We start from the raw sequence: 19,553 nt of genomic DNA, 5'->3' as shown, positions 1-19,553 counted from the left end.
CCCGGTTTATCAGATTTTAAGGGGGAGGGAGGCTTAGGCAAAAATTTCTGATGGTGGCCATGCTTGTTCTGCCCTGTAACATTGCCTATGATAGAAAGCACATGGCCTGCATTACACTACAAAAATAGACCTTCTGGAGGCAAAACTCGTAAAATGCAAAAAAATGTCTTGTGTGACGTCTCCTTTGAGCCTCCATATTTTGAATTATAGGACACCTCGTCTCCTTGAGAACGATGAATTGGGGACAGACTCAATACACAATGGAAATCTACAATTCCACTTCAGCCCAGCCTTGGAAAGACCTGGTGTAGAGAACATTTTATCTTTAAAGTCTTTGTATATGAGTTAATTATGGGATAACACAAATTATATTTTTTTTATATATTTTTTTTTAAATACTGTTTATTAACAACAAAAATGTTGTGGTTTTTTTTTGGGTTTTTTTATAGGACAGTGTGCCCCCGGACACTACTCTGCCGACGGGTTCAAACCCTGCAAAGCTTGCCCACTGGGTACGTACCAGCCTGAGACGGGCCGCACCCTTTGCTTTCCATGTGGAGGAGGACTGGTGACTAAATACGAGAGCGCCGTGTCCTTCCAGGACTGTGAGACAAAGGGTAAGTACAGTACCGGAGAGTGCCACCCTTCTCTAGCTATCTAGCTGTGCTTCCTACACGGAGTGTCCCAGGATGAACTCAACCGTAGGCTCAGATTATTCCTTTCTTCTCAAACTAAATGGAATTCTAAGTTCTAATGTGAATCTCCTGCACCACGAGAAACACTTAGGGCTAGATTTACTAAGCTGCGGGTTTGAAAAAGTGGGGATGTTGTCTATAGCAACCAATCAGATTCCAGCTTTCATTTATTTAGTACCTTCTACAAAATGATAGCTAGAATCTGATTGGTTGCTATAGGCAACATCCCCACTTTTTCAAACCTGCAGCTTAGTAAATCTAGCCCTTAGTCCGTTCCATTATTCTGGTGGGATTTCATCTCTCTCTTCCTCTTCTCTTGCAGTCCATTGCTCTCCCGGTCACTTCTACAACTCCACCACGCACAGGTGTATCCGATGTCCGCTGGGGAGCTACCAGCCGGAGTTTGGACAGAATTACTGTATCACCTGCCCGGGGAATACCAGCACCGATTTCGATGGCTCTACCAATGTGACGCATTGTAAAAGTAAGTCATCCTCTCTCTGCGTGGCCCCGTTATCAGATCAGGGAGTGCTGGTCCTGGTGTGGGTACAGCATCAAAAACTGATTAGGAATAATCTATTGGTTTGATGGCTTAGAGAGACATCACAACCTTCCATATTGAGAACAATATTAAGCGTCAAACCAGCATTAACTCCAAATAAATAGTATAAGTGATGCTGATATTGCCTGGGGCAGAAAAGAGGTAGTAAATTGGTACCCTATTTCTGGTCGAAATAATCTAATTTATTTAGGTAAATTCATATGTTATTGGATACACGTTCTTAGGAATGAAACATCTTTCCTTAAAATAAGTTGTTGGTTTTTTTTTTTTTAAAGTTTTTCATTTTTAATGGAATGGTATCTTTTACATTTCTGAGCATTAGTGTTTTCAATGATTGTTTATCAGCGTTAATGTTCTGCCTGTCACTTTATGTATTTTAATGTTTCCTCCAGTTGCAACAAATTCAGCGTATTGCGGATGACACCGTGTTTGCTGTATTCTGTTGTGTTTAAGCCAGTAGATATCGAGAGCAGAAAAATGTAGCAAATTAATTGAGTTTTTCATGTTGCTGAATTTGAAATAGCTGATTTATACCTTGGTAAATCTTGTAATTAACAAGATATAAAGATTAGTCTTCTACGTTAGACTCTAAGCCAATGATAGGCAACCTGATACATTTCCCGTATTCTTCATAATAAGTTAAAACAATACATCTCCTCAAATAACAAGAGACCTATATGTAATATGTCGGCATTCTAAACAAGTGTTACCAGCTGTAACAAAGAAACCTGACCATCATCATCTAACCATTTATTTATATAGCGCCACTAATTCCGCAGCGCTGTACAGAGAACTCACTCACATCAGTCCCTGCCCCATTGGAGCTTACAGTCTAAATTCCCTAATATAGACTCACACACAGACCGAGAGAGAGAGAGGGAGAGACTAGGGTCAATTTAATAGCAGCCAATTAACCTACCAGTATGTTTTTGGAGTCTGGGAGGAAACCGGAGCACCCGGAGGAAACCCACACAAACACAGGGAGAACATACAAACTCCACACAGATAAGGCCATGGTGCTGTAAGGCAGAAGTGCTAACCACTAGGCCACTGTGCTGCCCATAAAGCAGGACGGAGCTGGGGGCCGCAGGTGGAGGCTCGGAGGGCCGCATGTGACCTTAGGGCTGTCTGTTGCTCGTCAGATAAAGATGTTTTTGGTTCGCCCCTGGGATATGAAATCAGATGAATAATTTTGAGCTTCTAGCCGTTTAATATGAAGATGTCTTCCCCACATAAAACTGGGATCCTTAAAAAATAAGATAAGGAATGTGCATCACCAGCAAAAATAAACTATTGTTATCTTCTAATTCCTCGCCCAAAATCAGAAGGGCGGCATATTTCTTTTTAAACTAGTAGAAGACCTGCTGAATCTGTCTCCTTCGCATAGAGGGATATATTGGTCTTTTGGAAGAGACCAAGGAGAAATAAAACAACCGCAGCATTCCTGGAACAAATGCCTTGCGAGATATCTGGCTAGTTTTTAGTCTGATGTATTAGTAGTAATGTTAATCCATTGTCACAGGTGCCTGCTGACATAATTCCTAAGCGTTTGCTGTTTATTTTACAGACCAGCACTGCGGTGGGGAATTAGGAGAATACACAGGTTACATCGAGTCTCCAAACTATCCAGGAGATTATCCTGCCCACGTGGAGTGCACCTGGAATATTAACCCCCCTCCCAAAAGGAGAATATTGATTGTGGTCCCTGAGATTTTCCTCCCAATTGAAGATGAGTGCGGGGACGTGTTAGTGATGAGGAAAAGCGGTAAGTTATAGAACGCAATTCATATACTACGTTTACGTTTTATAGACACAGATGTTTGTAATATTTTTGATTGACACCTGTCACTTAGCGCTGGGCTGCGGTTCTGATGCAACGTAATGTAGAACAGACACAGCTGTAATGCAGGTTTACCGGGAGGAATGTTTATTGGAAATATTGATACTCTGTGGGTATCTGTCAGATTGATGATTGGAGTTTGCTCACATTGTGTATCTTTCTAACCTGACTGGAGGAACCTCACGCGTTTGGCTGGGGTTTCAGTGTAATCTTACAGCATGTAGATTGTTAGACGCATTGATATCGATGATCGCTGACCCGTTCGCTGCACCAGAGCAAACAGACGCGAGTGATCCAGTCTGACAGATCCCTATGTTAGGTGATCAGGGTGAGGTCCACATCACCAGGAACCAATGAGCCTGCAGATTAGTAGATCGAAATTTACAATTCCCGCTCCGGTCACCGTCTGGTACACAACGGTCAGCAGGAAACACTGTTTCCCTGTCACAATGCTACGTACATTAATAATAATTAGGACTGAAGTTAATTGTGTTCATGAACTTGAACAGAAAATGTGATCTATTGAGTGTGTTTCCCCAGCGTCTCCGACCTCCATAACCACGTATGAGACCTGTCAGACGTATGAGAGACCTATAGCGTTCACGTCAAGGTCACGCAAGCTGTGGATCCAGTTTAAGACTAATGAAGGAAACAGCGGGAAAGGCTTTCAAGTGCCGTATGTCACATATGATGGTATGATCTTTTTTTTTTATTATTATATACACGGGTTATGTAATATCACCTATGATGGCATGACTTTATACACGTGTTATGTGATATAACCTATGATGGCATGACTTTATACACGTGTCATGTGATATAACCTATGATGGCATGACTTTATACACGTGTTATGTGATATAACCTATGATGGCATGACTTTATACACGTGTCATGTGATATCACCTATGATGGCATGACTTTATACACGTGTCATGTGATATAACCTATGATGGCATGACTTTATACACGTGTCATGTGATATCACCTATGATGGCATGACTTTATACACGTGTCATGTGATATAACCTATGATGGCATGACTTTATACACGTGTTATGTGATATAACCTATGATGGCATGACTTTATACACGTGTTATGTGATATCACCTATGATGGCATGACTTTATACACGTGTCATGTGATATAACCTATGATGGCATGACTTTATACACGTGTCATGTGATATAACCTATGATGGCATGACTTTATACACGTGTCATGTGATATAACCTATGATGGCATGACTTTATACACGTGTCATGTGATATCACCTATGATGGCATGACTTTATACACGTGTCATGTGATATCACCTATGATGGCATGACTTTATACACGTGTCATGTGATATCACCTATGATGGCATGACTTTATACACGTGTCATGTGATATCACCTATGATGGCATGACTTTATACACGTGTTATGTGATATCACCTATGATGGCATGACTTTATACACGTGTCATGTGATATAACCTATGATGGCATGACTTTATACACGTGTCATGTGATATAACCTATGATGGCATGACTTTATACACGTGTCATGTGATATCACCTATGATGGCATGACTTTATACACGTGTCATGTGATATCACCTATGATGGCATGACTTTATACACGTGTCATGTGATATAACCTATGATGGCATGACTTTATACACGTGTCATGTGATATAACCTATGATGGCATGACTTTATACACGTGTCATGTGATATAACCTATGATGGCATGACTTTATACACGTGTCATGTGATATAACCTATGATGGCATGACTTTATACACGTGTCATGTGATATCACCTATGATGGTATGACTTTATACACGTGTCATGTGATATCACCTATGATGGCATGACTTTATACACGTGTCATGTGATATAACCTATGATGGCATGACTTTATACACGTGTTATGTGATATCACCTATGATGGCATGACTTTATACACGTGTCATGTGATATAACCTATGATGGCATGACTTTATACACGTGTCATGTGATATAACCTATGATGGCATGACTTTATACATGTGTCATGTGATATCACCTATGACGGCATGACTTTATACACGTGTTATGTGATATAACCTATGACGGCATAACTTTATATATGTTAAGTTATTTGACACAATATATTCTATTTTCATAAAGCTGGCCAGTGTTTGTACCTAAACTACGGAGCATGTGGAGCATTATAACAATATAATAAAAACAACGAGGTTGTTTAAGGCATTGGAAGTTTATGAAAACTGTAATAATTGTGCAAAATTGTATTGTAATCCCTATTAACCAATCAGATTATGTTATCTTTCTGGCGCGGGTGATACAGTGAAACAAACATCTGTTTGGTCACATTTGTTGCAGTTACCTGTGACCTTGTTACCATAAATATCCCCCAATGTGTTTGTTGAAAACCACAATTCTGTTTCATTTTGTACAAGTTATAAAATGAGTTCTGTAAATGAAGAACGTCCCGGCCCCCTGTACTGTGATGAATCCCCGCTCCTGCTGGTATAGACATCAGACCGCTAATCACCAGTAATTAATTAGCACCACACTGAGGAGAGCGGGTTTAAGTTTCTATTCCAGAAACAAAGAAAATCAGTGTGATGTAGATCCCCTGGGCCCAGAAATATGCGCGAGACCCCACGTCCCATTACAGATGGATAATCCCAATTTCAGATCCTATTCAAATGATAAACTGTATCTAATTTAATCTGCTTCTCACTTCACAGAGGATTACCAGCAATTAATAGAAGATATTGTTCGTGATGGGAGATTATACGCTTCAGAGAACCACCAGGAAATCTTAAAAGTATGTTAACATCATAAAAATGTAAAGATTACAAAGTACAGATGTCGTCAGCCGGGTCGTGGGGTCAGCTCTCTGCTGAGTTCTGCAGGGAATACACACGGTAGCTAAAGTGCTCGAGATCCCTTTACCCCACCACCACTGTATACCCCCATCCTAATAACACAACACTTACGTTAACCCTGTGTCTCTGGCCTACCACATCTTAGAGGACTTTCCAGTCTGAGTGACCTCATTGCTCTGCGAGATTTCAGAATTAGAAAGTCCTCCGACCTCGCTGCTCCACCAAGATAGGATGAGGAATTACAGCAATCACACGTGACCTCTGTGTGATACATTATAAGCACACGTGATCATCACTGCATGCAAACTGTACTTCCTATCTTCATAGCTTCATCAATGCTGCTGTCTGACTGCGGAGGGAGATGTACTCTACTACAGTAATCTATACAGTCCCAAAAATTATCCATTACCTTCTTCTGTCCTATTGCTGTCATTTAATTATAAGGCACCGGACATATTCTACAGCATTGTAAACAATTTTACTGATTGGTGAAACATACAAACAGTAGAGGGCGCTGGTTGTTAGGACTTACAATCTATAGCAGTGATTGGCAGCTTGATACACTTCAAGGGCCAGAGGTGGAGCCCTACACCCTTCCAAAGGGCCACGCATTACCCTTAATCTCTGTAACGAAAAAAACCTCTTGCAGGACCTTAGCTCCCACCCATCACTTGTACAGAAATGCCGCCACGTGCCACTTAGACCCCCACTTGCTCAAAAATCCCCCCACATGACCCCAGAAAATAGGTCAGGCAGGGGGCATAGAACTGAAGGCCGCTGGTGAAGGCTCTTTGAGCCGCTGGAAGCCCCGGGTGCCGCCTGTTGGCCAATACTGATTTAAGTATTATCTGCATAAAGGTGATTCTGTATACCATAGGAAAGAGTTTGGAGGGGGGGTCCTAGACAAGATACTTAATAATTCATTTGAATTGTGAACACCAGGCTGTATCACAGAGGCCAAGAGAGTGTGTTTGGGGGAAGGCAGTTGTAGGGAATGATCGATTCCCTTCTGTTACGATGTGTCCGAAGCAGAGGAAAGATCTAGAAGGAGGACATATTAACACACGTACCTGGGCTTTGGTGGTGATTGGGTTGTTACTGACTCTCTTGCAAGTTCCATTCATGGAGCCTGGAGAACGGAAGTCGAATTGGTGGAGTTCAGAAGACAGTTGGTGGAAACAAGCCTTGTTCATCGCTTGTACGTCCAAGCAATTTGAAAGGTTTGTGGACAGCTGGGTGCCAAAATCGGGGATAAGTGATATTTTTTAAGATTCAGATTGATTATAGCACACTTGAAAGCAGAGGAGGATGACCACAAACAATATTTTCTGGGGTGGAAGAGTGAGTGTTGAACTATTAAAGCAATAAGATCTAGTGGTTAGATGGAGAGGACCGCAGAGCAACGTGCCTAGTTGTAGGGTCTCCATAGCTATGGACTAGGTTCCTAGTAAGGTGACCTGTTGAATTGATCTTATTCAGGACAGGATACAAAATCCGTCATTAATATTTCCCTGGAGTCTGCACTCTGCTAGTCTGGCCTTTGGAACTCTCAGTGATAAACGTTTTTGTGTTTTCGGTTCCACAGGACAAGAAGTTGATCAAGGCTCTCTTTGACGTATTAGCCCATCCCCAGAATTACTTCAAGTACACCGCGCAGGAATCCAAAGAGATGTTTCCAAGATCTTTTATTAAACTACTCCGCTCAAAAGTTTCCAGATTTTTACGGCCTTATAAATAGCTTTTATTTTATTTTTATATTTAGTATTTTTATTTTTTTTTTATTATTATTATTATTATTTTTTGTTTATATTTTGTTTTAATCCCCCGTTCCTCTAAATACTTTATCCCTCTTCGCAGTAGGAATTGTTCCACATGAAAGACTTAATTTATAGTATTAAGTTCCCATTCGTTCGAAAGAACAAAAGGGCTTATTTGAAAACTGATTTATTTTTGATGGCTACCGCGCAGAGCAATTTTCTTTTTTGGCTTTAGAATTGCCCACCATAAAATCCTCACACTTTCTACAGTTTCCTGCCAAACCCTGCATCTTGGACTCTAATCTTCAGAGCTGCGATATCAAGTTCCTTTGGAAAGCAAGTTTTCTGCACTGTACAGTGTCGCGAAGACTATCCATAGTCACCCAGACCTTTCAGACAACGGGATTGAACAGATCTTATATAGGAAGTCGTGTGGCTCAGTGAGCAAGTGCACCGAGTAGAACTTGGCTTCAAGGAACAGCAGGAGCGGAACACAAACATATTGAATATCACATTATCCTCCGTCCTGGTTACTTTGATGGTGCACCTGCCACTCTTATTTCAGCTCTTAAAATTTGTCTACTCTCTCTGTACAAGGACATTATTTCGTATAGTGAGATATTCTCTCCACTTCCTATTGTTCAGCGGCTGCCCGATCTCTTATAAGGGGAATCTGAACTTGGTACGGAAAGTTCGTGGACTGCAGTGGTAGCACGTGGACACTAGTGGGGTTTTTGGCAGAATCTGGATCACGGTCAAACCTTTTCTTTGTGGCTTGTTAGAACTTTTCATTTCAAGTCGCGAGAGGGCCGCACGTTTTTTTGGGGGGTTTTTTTGGGGGGTTTTTTTCTCCTGGTTGATTTAAGAAACTACCTGCAAACGAGTATTATGGCAAGAGAACGAAGTGTGTAGTATAATTAAGATTTTAAATTGCACTTGAATTTTGTATGTAATGGTTAGGGGGAATAGATAAATGTTTTTTTTTTTTGTTTTTGTTTTATTTTTTATATATTTTAGGAGTCTAATCTTAAACCAAAAATGTAATGGCTGTATAGGGTTTGTTTTTTTTTGTGTTTTTTTTTAATATTTTGTGTACAAAAGAGTCTGTGTCCAATGCTGTTGCTTTATCCTCTAAGACAGGGGTAGACAACTTGTGACACACGGGTTGCTGGGATCTGTAGTTCAGCAGATGATAAGCCATGGGTTGTCTATCCTGCTTTAAGGTGAGTTGTTGTGTTTTGTTAAAGGAAAAAAAAATAATTCAGTGTAATGTGACCCCACTGGAACTACCCAAATTACAGCCCTGGACAAACGTGTGACTGTGTGTGGTGATTGGATGATGGTGAAGTATGACAGACTCGAGGTGCGAGGTGTATAGAGCTTTCAATATTCAGAAAGGGAAAATCCTGAATTGGATTTTTTTTTATTTTTACCATAAATCACTGTGTAGGAAGAACTTATCATTTTTCTTTGGTCTCTTTCTTGAGGCTACTATTAATGAGTTATAATTCTGCACAATGTCATGTGACTACCATGACAACCACAGTCACATGATGTAGGAAACAGAGAGGGTTTGGATCACACCTCTGATCTGTCTGCTCTGTGTACAATAACACCCCACCTCCCCTATTTGCCTTCATATGAAATGCTGGGAAGTTTGAGACACTGACTGTAACTGGCAGCCATAGTTTGTAAACTCAAGAGAAATTTTGAAAAGGATATGATTCCTAGATGGACAGCTAAGAAAATGACCATTAGATGCATGATTTTAAGGTACTTATTTGCCATTTAAAGAAATTTAAAAATAATATAAACCTTCTATGTGGGATTGCAGCTTTACAATCTCTTTCAGAATAATTAGTCATTTTAAGCTATGAGCCAGACCTTCAGCTCTTTCTCCCCCTGCCTTCTGTGCTATCCTTATTCCTACCACTGTGATCCCTACATTTAGGCCGTTATTCCTCCACCATTGTCTGCGAACATTTGGGTGTCACAAGAGCAGGATGTTCGTGTTATTATAAATGTTTATAATCAAAAGAGAAAATTCAAGATATGCAATTGGGGAAATTTGTGAACAAAAGTGTGTTTGTAAATGAAACAAATGTAGCTTTAATTCATATTGGTTGTCTGCTAAAATGTACCCACGGTTTTATTATAATATTGTCTGAAGTGCCATGAAAACTTTAGGAAAGTGGTTCCCTCATAAATAGCCTGTGAACCTACTGCGTTAGGGTTTTTTTCAGAATAGAAGTAGCACAGTGGCTCAGTAGTTAGCACTTCTGTCTCACAGCACTGGGTTCATGAGTTGAATTCCTCGACCATGGCCTTATCTGTGTGGAGTTTGTATGTTCTCCCTGTGTTTGCGTGGGTTTCCTCCGGGTGCTCCGGTTTCCTCCCACACTGCAAAAACATACTGGTAGGTTAATTGGCTGCTATCAAAACTGACCCTAGTCTCTATCTCGGTCTGTGTGTGTGTTAGGAAATGTAGACTGTAAGCTCCAATGGGGCAGGCACTGAAGTGAATGCGTTCTCTGTACAGCGCTGTGGAGTCAGTGGCGCTATATAAATAAATGATGATGGTGACGATGATGATAGAAGTAGTTTTAACCCCTTCTCAGTAGTTGGTAATTAGAATCACTGGTTGGTGGTTTTCTGGCTTAGATCTGAAAGTGCTGCTATAACTTACAACCAAGTTCTGTGATTAAACCTCACAAATCGCTCGTCGTGTGAAAGTATTTTCCAGCTGACATTTTCAACAAGAGAAGCTACAATGATGATCCCTAATTAAAATCATCATGCCGGGGACTACAAACTATTAGAACTCATCCAGAAATTGAAATATGGCTTTTGCCTGAAATTACTACTTCAAGAGCAGCAAAAGCCGCTATTTGACATTAATACATATTAAAATCTTTAAAGTACTGCGCAGATTAATGTACACGAATATACCGAAAAGGCTTATACTTAACTAAATACATCCAGCGATGCAGCAGAAAAACTATTTTGTCTTCATGGCTCATATCCGAACATGAAGATTTAGTGGCCATTTAAAACCCAGAAACACACTGTTCATCATCATCATCATCATCATCATTTATTTATTTAGCGCCAGCAAATTCCGTAGCGCTGTACAATTGGATTGCTGCTGTTTATTAGATAGGTGGATAAAGGCCGACGTTTCTTGGAAACATCTGTAATCATGGAAACGAAAGAACAGTCATGGTTTCCATGACTGCAGACATGGGTGACCGCAGCCATTAATGGGCACGACAACGTCTGGTCACCCTCCTGAGTTCCGCCGCTGTGACGCCAACTTGGAACAAGTTAGTTGGGGGTTTATTATGTTGAATAAACAGGGACAATATATTATCTACCTGTTTAGTAATGTATTTCCACCTTCTGATGTATCGCTTTTTACATGCCTTCCTGTAATGTTATTTCTTGTTCTTCACTAAAGCCTGTACATTATCTAAGCAGAGTTGTTTTATTTTAATTTGCCTTGGATACGACACATAGCTGCTCCAGTGTGCAGACCTGCGCTACATCGTATCCAGGGGCAAGACAATCAAACTCTGGCACTGGTGACAACATAGACGGTAAAGATAAAAAAAAAGGGTTTGGAAATGGATGTAGGACAACGTAACAGAATAAGGGAAGGATTTCTAAAAGAGGTAAACACAACTCTCATTAACCTTGTCAATGCCAGGAGAAGCCGGGAACATTCTGCTTCTCCAATACTGAACAAAATAGAACGTTGGGATCAGTATATAGAGATCTAATGTACACATCTGTAGACCTGAATCCCAACACCCATGACTGAGCCTCATCCCACTGTCCCTTCTGTAGCCATAAAAAGATTTCTGCTATGAATGATATAGTGATGGACGTGCTGGGACTTGTAGTTTCAGAATGGCTGGAGAGCCACAGATTGTCTATCTCTGAATAAGTCTTCCTAACTTTCACGTAATCTCTCCGGCATATCAGGATTTCTCTGTCATTGGCTTTCCGGGAGGTTGTCCTCACTTTCCACTTGCATTAAGGGGACCTCTGTGTTCCAGGACACAGTTTTAGGTCGGTCATCCTGCATCAGACACACAACCTTTTGTTTTTCTATCTCCTTAGAACAGTAAGTGAGCAATGGCGCGGTCTCGTTTCACCGAGGGCCAGAACTGTATTTAGGATGTAAATGCGGGCGCCCAAGACTACTGCCGCCTCTATGCGTGCCCTGCACCCATTCCTCTTTTTGCTATATAGGTTTTGTGTCACCTGTGCTCTATATGTTACTGTGTCCAGACAAGTAATGCTATACATACTGACTATAGATATATTCTGAGAATTACATCATTTAGGATACAGACCCTGAGAAGTTGTACTGTGCGGATAGCCATACTATAGAAACAGATATTAAGGCCCTAGTATTGCAACTTCTGTATCACAGCTCTGGGCTGTGGGTGGCCGTTCCCAAACCTCCCTTCATATACCCCAAAAATTGGGACAAACTTGGCCACTCGCCAAATATATTAAACCATATCTACATTTTATAGAGAAACTATGTCCCAAATCGCTATGCCGATAAGCTTTGGGTCACTAAACACCTGGAGTGTCCATCAGACATTGGGACAGTTGGGGGAGGGGGTGTCCTCCAAATGTCCTGCATATAATCTGGCACTCGGTCACTGGTGGGGAACGTCTTGTAGCACAAAGTTTGGTTCCCTAAACTCTGCTGAAACTATACTTCAAATCTTCATGTAGTCTGTAAAAGTACGGTGAGCTGATATGTCCAGCAATAAAAGTTATATCGTGTTTTACTTTATAAACTAAATATATTATTTTACTGGTGAGATCCGGGGGACACAGACAGATCTAACTAGAGATGATCCAATAATTCAGACCTGTTCGCAATTAAATTGACTTTGGTTGGTTTGCTGTACAATCTGCGGATTCGATTGCCTGCGGCCCGTTCGGTCCGTGAACCTTGACCTCTTGTTTGGAGTCCTTAAAGATGATAAACAAAATGTTAAAATGTTGCCTCTTCCAGGTCACATGGCTGCATCTTATAGTTGTTTTAGCAGACTTTATTGTAATTCCAACATTACTGTGTTTGAGTAACCTTAATACTATATGATATAGCCATCAAGCTTGAATGTAGTAGAATCTATTCGTATATTAGTCTAACCTAAAATGTGAAATTTTCATTGTGAATTTTCAAACTTTGGAATGGATTCAACAAATCGATTTGAGGAACCACTTTAAAACAATTCCGAGCATCTCTGGTTTCCACCAGTTGAAACAAGACATTTGTATTGGGAAGGATGGCATGCAAGGATGTGTATGTGTGAGTATGTGTGTGTATATATACATATATAAAAAATGTATGTATGTAATAGGTGTGAAAAATATAGTCTGGGGCTGTTGACCATTATATCTAGCCGGTGAAGTTCATTTCTCTCTAAGGGATATATTTATTAAACCTTCTAAAAGCCCACAGCAACCAATCGGATTCTTTCCGTCATTTATCTACTACATTCTAGAACACGATTTCTAGACTCTGGTTGCTATAGGCAACACATCCACATTTTCTTTTTAGAAGGTTTCATACATTTACCCCTATGTTTTTTTTTTTCTTTTTGTTTTTTTAAATTTAATGTCATCTCATATTTTTGCCTTTTTGTATTCCCCAACATGAGCGAATAATCCCCATAAAACTGTACAGAAAATTATTTGAAAAACACTTTTCTTTGAAACTCAAATATATACAGTTACAATGTAGTGTGTATTTTATTTATTCTGCAATTAGTGTTACGGGTGGATTCACTTTTACGACAAAATGAAAAATAAAAGCTTGATATACAATTTTATTACCTTACCATGTTCAACACAAACATTAACTTAAAGTGCATCACTGCCTTATACAGGAGGCAATCAGTTTGTGGGAGCAGCCAATAGCCACAAGAAGACGACCCATTGACATCGCCAAGTCCTCACACCACAGTGATGTCATTAGTTCCCAGTGATCTGATAGGCTGATTGGTTCAGCCCACAAAATGTCTGCTTCCATTGTGTCTAGGCAACAGGTACACTTTAAGGAAAAAAAAAAAAATTCACTATGGTACGTGATTTGTATATTAAATACTTGTAATGGAGGGAAAGATGAAGCCACTTAATTTGTTTTTAATGCTTATTTTTAAAAAAATAAAAAAAATAGAATCTATTTTAAACTATATATTGTATAGGAATTTAAGAAACACAAGTCTGGATGAAACAAAAACGCTTTCCCCGTTGTAAAAGTGAATTCACCTCTCCAGAAATGGCGTGTAATATACATCCATACAATGTACATATGTTGTCTTAGTTGTAATATTTAAACCTTTTGTTATTCTTTTAAAAAGGTCATCTATGTAAAACATCACACTTCTGCTTAAGGCTTATAATTATAACTCTGTATTATACTCTTAGACAAGCTGCCAGTCTCGTTGTACCATAAACAAGTTTGCATCTAAATGATAATAAAAAAGAAAATTGACTTTAATTTTACATCTGTTTCCTGTGCTTTCTGCGATGTACATACATCTTTAATTCATTCTAATTTATTTATATAGTGCCATTAATTCCGCAGCGCTGTACAGAGAACTCGCATCAGTTCCTGTCCCATTGGAGCTTACAGTCCAAATTCACTAACACACACACATATGATAGCGGCCAATTAACCTATATATGGCACTCGGTCTACCAGGCATTGACCATGGTCACAAATCTGGAACGGTCCTGTATGTTGATTTGCTAATGCGGTTTGAAAATCGGTTGACTGATTGGACAGGATCCCCAACCAATCCACACACTGCTCACACCCTGTCTAAGTTTCTAGGATGGGTCTGTCTGCCACATCCAAGGGAGCAAATACTGAGTGGTGAAGGGGGGAGGGGGGAGTGTCCCCGACCAAAGGGCTACATATATACGGGGAGTTTTTTCTGCAAGTGACAACTTCATTGGTTCGTCTGGGTGATAAAATGACACTGACTCTTGTTATTTGCTGTTTACCATCAGAATGTTGTTTAATCTGACTCATTCCTTTGCATAGAGGAGTCGCAGGCATTAGGCAGAGAAACACTATGGACCTGATGTGGAGTCGGACGCAAGTCCAAATCATCAGTGCAAAAAGCACTTTTAGCCAAGGACGGATCTGCTCCTTGCACCTCCCTGCGCTTAGAGAGGTGGAACGGGGAAGGTAGTGGGCGGACCTAGCAATATGGGTGCTTTCTCCTGGTGCTACAGACCTTGCAGTATTGAAAAGAAGTAAAAAAAAAATGTGCAGACCCTCCCAAACATCATAACCATCCCTAGTGCTGTTTAGGAGGGGGGAGGAGCACAATATTACATTAATTTATTTATTAATTTTTCCGCTGTGACTGATACACTTAAGTGTATCATGCACACGGCCCATAAGGCAGATAGAGAGGAGTGTCTGTGCAGTTTATATAGTATTCTGAGTCCGTGCGACTCGGAATCCCGTGTAACTTACGGAATGCAACGTGCACTTACAATTTCATTGTAAGTTGCATCCAAGGCTACACCCAGTGCCCCAGGCCCTGCAATCCCTTACCCAGCTCTGCTGGTGTGACAGAATGTTTGGCCTCAATACTAACATAGTGCCCAGTAAATATCTACTGGATCATGACGGGATTATTGTGACTGCTATTCATCTGTGTGCAGTTATCATCCAGCCGCCAGCGATCCAGGGCGCTGAATATCTCCACCTACTGGCCAAACTGGACAGCAGTCCTGTCGCGGTGCGCTCAGGCTGAGCAGTGGGAATGACCCGTGTGTGGCCGGTTTACAAGTTCCCGTAACTTGACGGGACGTAAGATGTTTGACGTTCTGTTTATATCCGCTGTGTCCTTTAATGGAACAACAGGCAGGAAATCTGCGGTGCAAAGGAAAAACATTTCCCCCATGGTAACAATTTTATCTGAAACATCTTCAGTAACGATAAACACCTGAAACTTTTACATCTAGATTTATGAGTAGTAGTAGTAACTCTTGTATTTTGGGTTCCGTGGCCCCTAAGACTGTTCTCCCAGGATTACCTCATCTACTGTATGTCATACTGGCCAACTCTCCCGGAATGTCCAGGAGACTCTGGCATTTTGCGAGAGTCTCACGGACTCCCGGGAGAGTGTGGCAATCTCCCGGTTCTGCCCACTTCACTAGAAAGTGCTCACTTCCTAGTGAAGTGGGCAGAATTAGGTCCCAAAAGCAGCGATTCCCGGTGAATCGCGGCGTTTGGCCCTGCAACCCCCCCTTTCCCGCTGCCAAATGACGCGTTTGCGTCATTACGTCACGGGTCCAAAATGACGCGCATTTTGGAGCCCCGCCCCCCCCATCACACCCACTTCCCCCGGCAGGCTTCCTGAAACCAACTTTCTAAAGTTAAGTATGCTGTATATTTCTGTGACATCCGTACGTATATATTACTTTTATCCACATCTTTTCATCTTTTATTTATATAACCTGTAACCTCTTTTCCTTAATTGTGCCAAGCACAAGTGAACGTCCATGCTAAATATAGTTTAATGCTACATCTTAAAGCCGGGATTAAGGGGAAGGGGAGCCAAACAATAGCAACTGTACTGAATTTTAGCTCTCCAAGTTGGCTTACTAACATCGAAGCTCAGTAAAGTCCTATAACAAGATTATTTTATACATCCCTTAACCCTACGAGCACCATGGTATAAAACGTACGCCTCTGCTTCTAAAGGACCACCAGTGAATGGTTCTCTCCCTGTAGCTCTCGCACCCCGCTCCTAATAACAATCAGCGACTGGTTAAGTGTTGGCGACTCGGCAAGAACCAGCTAACATCCGATTGGCTGACTTTCTGAAGTTAGGCTCTCAAGTAAATGCATCAATTCAAACCTCTGGCGTTTGATGCTGAAAGAGTTAATATCGGACGAAATAGTGGAATAGTGTTTTTTTTTATAGAGTAAATTTAAAGACCGCAGTACGAGCTTCTCTTTGCACGTTATTGGTCCTAAGCTGTCGTGTGTGTGTGTGTCTGTCTGTCTGTCTGTCTGTCTGTCTGTCTGTCTGTCTGAAACGTGCTGTGTTTTAAAAAAAACGCTTTAACTCGAACCCATCCCACCCTAAGCCCACAGAATCCGCCAGGAAAATCAGTATTTGGTTTGGAATTAGCTCAATGACAGACTGAGACGTCTGCAGGAGGAGAACGACAAAACAGCCGGATATAAAATAATTATTAAACGATGAAGCAGTCTCCTAATACGTCTGGGCTTTTATAACTAAATTAAAGATTTAGGAGTTGGATCAGTTTGTTATTTAGTAAACTGAGGTTCTGTCTGGTCTTGTCTGGAGTACAAATAAAATATTTTGGTTACCAAACACTTCGACTTTCATACCTAGGAGATGGTTTTTAGGTCGGACAAAGTACTCTCTTGTTTTGCTGAAGCTTTATTGAAAGGACAAGATTTCCTCCTAGACCACAGCGCAGATGTCAAGTTATGTAACTAGAGGATGTGATGTGAGTAAATCTACGACTGTATACTGCAATAAACTTATCCAGCCTTGGATGGGCTATTAATGTGACCAGTGGGCGCCAGTAGCTCAGGAGGACACAGGAAAGTGAATTTACTTAACAGTGAAATCTCAAAACACAAATATGTTCCTGACACCGGCCTGGTGTTAATACATGAACGAATAAACAGCTGTGAAATATATACTTATAGTTGGTGACTGGTGATGTCAGAGCGTAATAAAGAAAAACAAATCTTTAGGACACAACTGATCCATGAGTAACAAACTTAACTATATATTCCGCACATACCTGTACACACTGTGTTGAACAATACCTACAGCTTCTCTGCTTCATTCTGCGCTGCCTTCATCTTACAGGCTCTACTGCCGTACAGCAAAATGCACTCACAAAACACAGCTGTGTGACCACGTCCGTTCAGTCATAAAAATAAAGCTATATAACTAACGAAAGAAAGGCAAGCAGACTAAATCATAATACAATGGTAATAAAAATACTAAAAGGTACGATTTGTTTGCCAACAAAACATACAAACTGCACATGTAGAGCCCAGGTGGGGCAGCAATGCTAACCGCTGTGCCACCATGTCGCCCCTTCTGTTTTATAATAGCCAAGAAGCGATAGGTGTAGACACAGTGGGTCTGATGCAGAGTGAGTACGACGCCAGTTTGCATAGTGTATCTTGACAGTGGCTCAGTGGTTAGCACTTCTGCCTGACAGCACTGGGGTCATGAGTTCGATTCCCGGCCATGGCCTTATCTGTGTGTAGTTTGTATGTTCACCCTGTGATTGTGTGGGTGCGATGTGAGCGAGTACATTGCTGCGGAATTAGTGGCGCTATATAAATAAATGATGATGATGACTTCTCTGCAGGAGGGTTACCCACAGCCTAGTCAAAGAGGAGATACCGGTGATCTAAGTGGACACATCCGATTAAAATATTCTAACTAGGGACCTTCCCCTCTATTTCTGATGAAGAGTGACTTAACCCACACTTTAAATTTACATTATTTATTATTATTTTTTTTCCACTTCACAAAAACATTCAGAGGGGGGGAAAAAAAAAAAACCGTTGTGAGTGTATTACCACTATACCACCAGTAGAGGGCAGCACAGGGGAAGAAATGATTAGTCACAATGCTATTGCAAAAAACAAAAACTCTGAAAGGGGTCTTGGCCAGTTTCAGATAAATTGCTTTAATGATGACAACACCCACATATGTCTTGTATGACTCCTCTTTCTGAGTAAACAAAGGTTAAACAGGTTTATATATACTTGGTTCAAAGACTATTGTCAATCACACAGAGAGACTTTTTTTTTGCCATAATTTAGCCATCAAGTGCTCTGTTAATATTTATAGATGTTGTTTAAATTTAAATAATCTCTCATCCCAATTAGTGCCCACCCCCATAAAGTTGTCGTATTCCCCCCCTCAAACCCAGCATTGGTATCAGAATTCCAGGAGATGTTTCACTCAGAGAATTAGGGAACCTGGCAGTAATCTACCTCTTATCATTATACTGGTCTGAGTCCAGCTCCCATCTGTGTGTGTGTGTGTGTGTGTGTGTGTGTATATATATATATATCTCCCGGTATGTCCCGGAGACTCCCGAATTGTGGGTAGGTCTCCCGGGCGAGGGCCATTTTCCCGCATCCTCTCCACTTCCTATGCGGGACACCGCACTGCTTGCTGGGAACAATGTGAGATGGGGAGCTCCATTATTTAAATGTTATTTATTTAATCTTTTTTTTTTTTTAACACATAGCAAAGGTCCGTACTATAGATGATAATTAGCACAGATCTTTGCACCAGCTCTCAGGCACCTGCGAAAGACACGCCTACTGAAGACACGCCTACTGAAGACACGCCTACTGAAGACACGCCTACTGACGGGCTTATCGATGTGTTCCTGCAGGCCTGAGGATAAGGAGGCAAAATTCTCAAACTGGCAACTCTGTAACCCTTATAGATAAACATACTAATTCACAGTATGATCTTCCTGATCAGCCCAATAAGGATCAAAGTTTAGTTTGGTCACATAATTGCAAAATAGCCATTAGGACCTCCGCAGCTCAATCTCTTCCGTGGGTCACTGTGAGGGTAGATGGAAGATAGCCGCTCATATAGTCAGGGCTTCAGACCAAATTTGCCAACGTGTCCAACAATTAGCCAAACAATTTAAGATTATTATCCGGCATAATGATTGTTTTGGGTTTTGTCTGATATGGTCAGCCAGCGCGAATGTGCACCCTCTTGTATGATGCCCCT

The 19,553-nt window shown here is 41.0% G+C and overlaps 1 protein-coding gene across 4 annotated transcripts in view; it reads left to right on the top strand.

The window, feature by feature from the left end:
• SCUBE1 (signal peptide, CUB domain and EGF like domain containing 1) overlaps positions 1 to 14,271 on the top strand; it is a 203,580-nt gene extending 189,309 nt beyond the window's left edge. For all 4 annotated transcript variants that reach the window (XM_075210281.1, XM_075210279.1, XM_075210280.1 and 1 more), the window contains 6 exons: positions 450 to 617; positions 1,018 to 1,179; positions 2,825 to 3,022; positions 3,638 to 3,790; positions 5,840 to 5,919; positions 7,566 to 14,271. In XM_075210281.1, the coding sequence (XP_075066382.1) occupies positions 450 to 617; positions 1,018 to 1,179; positions 2,825 to 3,022; positions 3,638 to 3,790; positions 5,840 to 5,919; positions 7,566 to 7,718 (914 nt within the window). In that variant the 3' untranslated portion in view covers positions 7,719 to 14,271. The remainder of the gene's footprint in view (positions 1 to 449; positions 618 to 1,017; positions 1,180 to 2,824; positions 3,023 to 3,637; positions 3,791 to 5,839; positions 5,920 to 7,565) is intronic.
• The last annotated feature ends 5,282 nt before the right edge of the window (positions 14,272 to 19,553 follow it).

Source organism: Mixophyes fleayi, chromosome 4, assembly GCF_038048845.1.
Source record: "Mixophyes fleayi isolate aMixFle1 chromosome 4, aMixFle1.hap1, whole genome shotgun sequence".
Lineage (NCBI taxonomy): Eukaryota > Metazoa > Chordata > Amphibia > Anura > Limnodynastidae > Mixophyes > Mixophyes fleayi.
This window is presented reverse-complemented; position numbering and strand designations above follow the sequence as displayed.